We start from the raw sequence: 7,047 nt of genomic DNA on the forward strand, positions 1-7,047 counted from the left end.
AAGCATTTCGCTACACTCGCATTAACATCTGCTAACCATGTGTATTTGACAAATAAAATTTGATTTGATATTCTCCTGCAAAATGTCTTGATAAACTTGGGAATTTGTTTTTACGTCGATGAGAGCAAGCTATCCAGCAAAGCAGCTACAAACCATGATGCTCCCTCCACCAGCTTTTACTGTTGGGATGAGGTTGATGTTGGTGTGATGTGCTTTCTTTCTCCACACATCGTCTTGTGTGTTCCTTGCAAACAACTCAACTGTAGTTTCATCTATCCACAGCTGGAGAATCCAGCTGCACTTTTGCAAACTTCAGACGTGCAGCAATGTTCTTGTTTGGACAGCAGTGGCTTCTTCCCTGGTGTCCTCCCATGAACACCATTCTTGTTTAATGTTTTACGTATCGTAAACTCGTCAACAGAGATGTCAACATGTTCCATATATTTCTGTAAGTCTTCAGCTCACACTCTAGGATTCTTCTTAACCTCATTGAGCATTCTGCGCTGTGCTCTTGCAGTCATCTTTCCCTTACGGTCACTCATAGGGAGAGTAGCAACCGTGCTGAACTTTCTCCATTTATAGACAACATGTCTTACCGTGGACTGATGAACATCAAGGCTTTTAGAGATAATTCTTAATCTTAGGTCTTCTGAGATCTCTTTTGTTCGAGGCATGGTTCACATCAGGCAATGCATCTTGTGAATAGCAAACTCAAATTGTGTGAGTGTTTTGTATAGGGCAAGGCAGCTCTAACCAACTTCTCCAATCTCATATCATTGATTGGACTCCAGGTTAGCTGACTCCTGACTCCAATGAGCTTTTGGAGAAGTCATTAGCCTATGGGTACACATACGGTTTCCAGCCTACACTGTGAATGTTTAAATTATGTATTTAATATAGGCAAGAAAAATACAATAATTTGTGTGTTATTAGTTTAAGCACACTGTGTTGGTCTATTGATGTGATTTAGATGAAGATCAAATCAAATTATATGACCAATTTATGCAGAAATCAAGGTAATTCCAAAGGGTTCCCATTATTTTTCTTGCCACTGTACCTTTGTATGCTTCCTTGTCTGATTACCCGCAGACAAAGATAAATGGTATAATCATAAAACAAAATCTATATACAGTGGGGCAAAAAAGTATTTAGTCAGCCACCAATTGTGCATGTTCTCCCACTTAAAAAGATGAGAGAGGCCTGTAATTTTCATCATAGGTAAACTTCAACTAAGACAGACAAAATGAGAAAAAAAATCCAGAAAATCACATTGTAGGATTTTTAATGAATTTATTTGCAAATTATGGTGCAAGTGTGCAGCCTGATGGACCTAATTGCATTTTTGTCACTTCGCTCAACAGAGATGGAGCTCTGATGAGAGTCTTTTGTACTTCAGCAAATCAGAGAGTAAAGCCATGAAGCCCCAGGACCCCAGGAAGATGCCCGCACGATGAGTCCAGCAAGCAGAACTATAGCTTCCTTTCATTGAAGATTGTGTCTGAGGTCACTGTCCAGCCGAAGGGTTAACATGGACAGGACATTAAGTTCCCTGTGAACTGTGGAAATACCTGAAAGAGGTAAAGTGGGGCATGTTTACAGAATCACCTCTCCATGTAACGGTCGTCGGTGGAAGTAGGTGAGGACCAAAGTGCCGCGTGGTACTTGTTCATGTTATTTATTTAAACTGAACACTGTAAAACAAAGAAACAAAAAGCACAACCGAAACAGCTCCGTCAGGTGCAAAACACACTAAACAGAAAATAACTACCCACACCACACAGGTGGGAAAAGGCTACCTAAGTATGGTTCTCAATCAGAGACAACTGTCCTCCCTCTGATTGAGAACCATACCAGGCCAAACACAAAAACACCACATAGAAAAAGGAACATAGACAACCCACCCAACTCACGTCCTGACCATACTAAAACAACGACATAACAAAAGAACTAAGGTCAGAACGTGACACTCCAGTTCTGACAGGCAAGGATGGTTGTTTAAAGAAGTTTTCATGAGGCTGCAGTGGATGCGATTCCTCGTCCTACAGTTACAAATAACAACAACTCCCTTCAGAATATTAAGTAGCAGCCTACCTGGCTCTTGGTCATTGTAGCCTATACTTTTCCTTTAACTTTTAATTCCATCATTTTAATTCCATCTTCCATTTATTAGACATCTCCTAATTTTTGCCACACATGGAGGCTCAATGACTGTAGCCTATTGCCACTTTGATGACTTGTGATTGGCCACCAACAACAAGCTCCATGCACCACTTTGTTGAAAAACAAGAGCAGCAGCATTATTATAAAATCTCTCTCTTTCTCTCTGCTGAAAATGAGATGTGTATTTGTATGGCTTTCCTTCATTGATCCCTAATATTCTGAACGGTCTCTCCATATATTCTAATGTGTCTGTCGAGGAGAATGCGAATTAAAAAGTATAGCAAATGTAAAAGGATGGCTTTAGATAAATGTACTGAAAACCCTAGAAATCCACTTTATTTTTTAAGCTCAAAGACGATGGCCAGAGCGTACCAATGATGTTGTAAAATTGTTTAAAGGTAGACTCAGCGATATGACCTAGATGCAGAAAGTAAACGGTATAGTGGGTCAATTTCCGCAACAACTAAGAGCGTTGACGCGCGAGGCTCAACTTCTCCGCTGTGTTGGTACCCTGGCTACCGCGATGTAACAGCGTGACGCGAACCCGTGCATGTATCAATGTCTTCGGTGCTGCTCGTGGCAACTTTAGCTTTAAGTCAATAAATGATCGTTTTAGTCAAAGTCTGATATATTTGAAGAGACAAATCCGAACTGCCCACTTCGTGCAAATCTGTGTGAATGAGGTGTCTTTTCCTATGATATTTTTGCACAAATTCATTTCAGCCTACGTTTTGTTTCAGGGCTGGGTTTTATTTTAATGTTACCACCCACCTGCATGACACTGTTTATTAATCAGAAACAGCTTCAAAGTTATTTCTCTTCGTGACTGAGTTGAGACAAACAGCCTTGTGTCCCACTTGGCCGTCTGAATAGCCTGCTAGCAGCCTACTAAAGGTTGTACCGTGTCCAGTACAACGTAAAAAAACGCATATCAGCTATCTTTCAATAGTTATCCATATTACCGGAAATTCATCTTATTATTTCTAGCTATTCCTACGGCGGATTCAAGGCCACAATATATGGAAGACGCTTAGGGCTCTGGTCAAAAGTAGTGCAATGTAGGTTATAGCTATTTGAGACGAAGAGTGGAGCTGCTGATATCTTATCCAGTGGTCTGGGTGGTGGCTGCTGTCCATGGTTCTGAATCCTTCTGAAGAGTTCTTTTTTTCACCTTTATTTAACCTTTATTTAACCAGGTAGGCAAGTTGAGAACAAGTTCTCATTTACAATTGGCACATTTACAATTTGTGTTAGTCTAAATTAATTTGTAAAAAATAAATTATTATTATTATTTTTTAAATCAATTGACACAAATGGTTTTGTTAACAGAAATAACCCAGTAGGATTTAGTAGCTGTCGCTCTAGTGGATAAATGAATAAGCAATCTGGTAAAAGTGTGCTGCTCCACTCCAGAAGCACAATGATAAATCACAGAGCAGTTGGTTGAAGCCCATTAAACAGGACTGACTACACAAATAAACACACACACACACACACACACACACACACACACACACACACACACACACACACACACACACACACACACACACACACACACACACACACACCACACACCACACACCACACACACACACACACACACACACACCCACACACACACAGAACACACACACACACACAGAACACACACACACACAAAACACACACACACACTGGCCGGCATAATCACACCACACACACACACACACACACACACACACACACACACACACACACACAAACACTTGGCCAACGTAATTACCGCCACTGATTTGCAACAAGCAAGGGGCCGCTGTAAATCCGTGGCCATTATAATTGAAGTATGATGCGAAATGGAATTTACTGTAGCGCTTCTCAGAGAGGCTGCCAGCCAGGCGGTAAATTATACGCCCGCCACCAGTGGCATAGATGTCCCTGATGTACTGCACTCTTTCACCCCGATCCCTAAATCTTACCGGGTGGGACAGGCACAAGGTGAGGGGGCATCTCTCATCGAGACACCAGACCCCGGTTTTCCGAATTATATGACAGTATTTAGCCTCGTTTATCATTAAGGTGATCCACAGAGCTGCGAGTCAGCCAAAACTACTGGGCCCGTATTTATAACGTTTCTCAGAGTAGGAGTAGGAGTCTAGGATCAGGTCCCCCTTCTTATTCATTAGCCTAGGATTTAAAATGCAAAACGTATCCTATATCAGCCCTCCTAATCTGTGAGCTTCTATGAATACTGGCCCTGATGCACCCTGAGGCACCCTTATATAATAAGAGAAATAGGCCTGTTTTTGATCATCCTTAAGGTCATCTAAAATGTGACAGTTACAACTCACCTTGCTCAATTTCAATACATATTGGATACATATTCATACATATAATCAACAGTTAGTATAATCACATGGGTAATCTATAGTAACAGAGAATAGATGACTAGATTATGTCATACAGATCATCAATAGACTATGGGATGACCCCAGAGTGTCTATCCTGTACTCTACAGTCAACAACACATGTAAACACGATATTCAGTATTCATGGCCAACTCATCCGTTTGTACCAAACAGTAGGCTATGAAAGTTGGGACATTGTTTGTGTCACAGTCATATAATAGCTAATCACTTTTCAAAGCAACAATTGAGTGCTCTTTAAAGCAATGGTATAACAATTGGGCCTACACTGTAGCAGCAACTGACTAGCATTTGACAGAAAGGCAGTAGACTAGCATCTGTGATAGTAGGCTAGTGACTGTGAATAGTAACAGGCTCGGAGGCGAAGGGTTGAAGTGATAGCACTCAGCTGGCTGTTTTAAATTAGGGTGTCTATCCAGGACCAGTGTCAACTGTCAAGTCTCCTCTTCTGTTCTGGTAATCTAAAATGAGTCTCTCTCTCTCTCTCTCTCTCTCTGTCTCTCTGTCTCTCTGTCTCTCTGTCTCTCTGTCTCTCTGTCTCTCTGTCTATCTGTCTCTCTATCTCTCAGAGAGCTCAACTGAAGTGTTTAGTGGGGTTCTCTCCATCACACGAGAGTGCTACAGGGATTTCTCGTCTGTCTGTCTGTCCGTCTGTCTGTCTGACTCACTCACTAAACGAGACGTCAAAAACACATCAGAGAGAGAGAGAGAGAGAGAGAGAGAGAGGTAGGGGGAGAGAAAAAGGAGCTGCTGTCCGCTCCCAAACTCGCAACCTCTTCCTCTTCCACTCATTCATATTTTTGGAAAGAGAAGGAACATGAGAACGAAGAAGAATAAAGACTACGGAGTGTTTTTTTTTGTCATTCAACTGACCGAAGAGACTACTTCACTTGTGGTTAACAGAGACTGGAGTGTGTCCGGTCTCCCTGTAGGTTTGGACCTCTACTGTAAAAATGGAAAGGAAAACGACACAGAAGTGTTACTGTGGGGACGTTTTAGGAGGCGTTCTTCCTATTCTGAAAGGCCAGTGTCTTTGTTTATCAGCGGTGGAGTTTGTCTGTTTGTTGTTGTTGTTTTCTTCTGTCAGAGCAGAGGATGAGTGTCCGTTATCCTGTATCTGTGCAAGAGACTCCGGGACAGTGACCTGCCGTGACAACGAGGACACCGAGTTACCGGGAGACATACCGGCGTGGGCGACCACGTTAATACTCCGGGGGAACAACATCTCAACCTTGCCGGGTGGAGGGTTCTCCTCGAATAACGGGACAAAACTCGAGCTAACGACCCTCTCACTGTCACATAATGGAATCATGGTGATCGAGGCTGACGCTTTCACAGGACTCCCACGGTTGCGTTTGCTGGATTTGAGTCACAATCGGTTGGTGTACATCTCAGACCGGGCATTTCACAGTCTGCAGGAGCTCCGCTCTCTTTACCTGAATGACTCCCTCCTCGCACCGGCTGTGGCGCAGCTCTCCAATGCATTGCATGGAGACATTTTATGCAACCTCCACCGGCTGGAGCTATCTGGCAACCGGTTGAAAACCATACCCATTTCAAGGTTGGATGCATTCAACATTCACACTTTAGTTTTAACCAATAACTCAATTGAGAACATTGGTAAAGAGGACGTCTCCAGTTTGTACCGTCAAAAGCAAGTGCGCGTCTATTTATCACTAAACCCGTTCAGGTGTAACTGTGAGCTGGAGTCGTTCTACTTCTGGTTAAAGAACTCTTCTCAGTGTGTGGACGCCGCGCGCCTCCTGTGCGCAGAGCCTGATGCCAAGAAGGGGATTCCAATAGAGTGGTTACGCGGTGAGGACGTGGATTGTCTCAATGAGAACCTAGAGGCGGTGTCCTACGTGTTCCTGGGCATAGTCCTGGCGCTGATCGGCATAGTATTCCTCATGGTGCTCTATCTAAACCGGAGAGGAATCAAACGGTGGCTCAACAATATCCGCGATGCGTGCCGCGACCAGATGGAAGTGTATCATTACCGGTACGAGCAGGACTCCGATCCCCGGTTGGCTAACGTCGCCGTTTAACGTTCAATGTTCACTCGTCAATCGATGCCATATATCCACCATTTTTTTTATATACAGAGTAAACTGTCCTTGAACGGATGAACTATTAGTATCAGTTTGTTATCAGCTGTAGTTGTTCATAATACTTGTCATATGACGTTGGAAAACAACAGACTTGGCTATTCAAAGGCAACAATAAGCCTACGTTGAAGAGGTGGCAATACGATCCATATTGTACACATCTGTAATTATACCATTTACAACACAAAACAGAACATGCTTATCTTCCACATGAGAACATGAGACTTTTAAAACATAAATGTACTGAGCCGCCTGCATAACTTAGTTGAATCATGCACTAACTTCACAACAGAATACATCGTTGGAGTTCCTTCTACAGATTATTCTGAACTACTTTATCAGTATGAAGATAATGAAAACGGACTGTATAATCTGGA

At 42.7% G+C, this 7,047-nt stretch overlaps 1 protein-coding gene across 1 annotated transcript; it reads left to right on the plus strand.

The window, feature by feature from the left end:
* The first annotated feature begins 5,518 nt into the window (after positions 1-5,518).
* LOC135543853 (trophoblast glycoprotein-like) lies at positions 5,519-6,630 on the plus strand. Its single transcript, XM_064971176.1, has one exon. It carries the CDS (start codon positions 5,519-5,521, stop codon positions 6,608-6,610), a length of 1,092 nt encoding a protein of 363 aa, XP_064827248.1. The 3' UTR covers positions 6,611-6,630.
* The last annotated feature ends 417 nt before the right edge of the window (positions 6,631-7,047 follow it).

Source organism: Oncorhynchus masou, chromosome 8, assembly GCF_036934945.1.
Source record: "Oncorhynchus masou masou isolate Uvic2021 chromosome 8, UVic_Omas_1.1, whole genome shotgun sequence".
In the NCBI taxonomy this organism is placed as follows: Eukaryota; Metazoa; Chordata; class Actinopteri; order Salmoniformes; family Salmonidae; genus Oncorhynchus; species Oncorhynchus masou.

What these genes read in the sequence shown, in the direction of transcription:
- LOC135543853 (XM_064971176.1), top strand. Translation starts at nt 5,519, where the DNA reads ATGGAAAGGAAAACGACACAGAAGTGTTACTGTGGGGACGTTTTAGGA.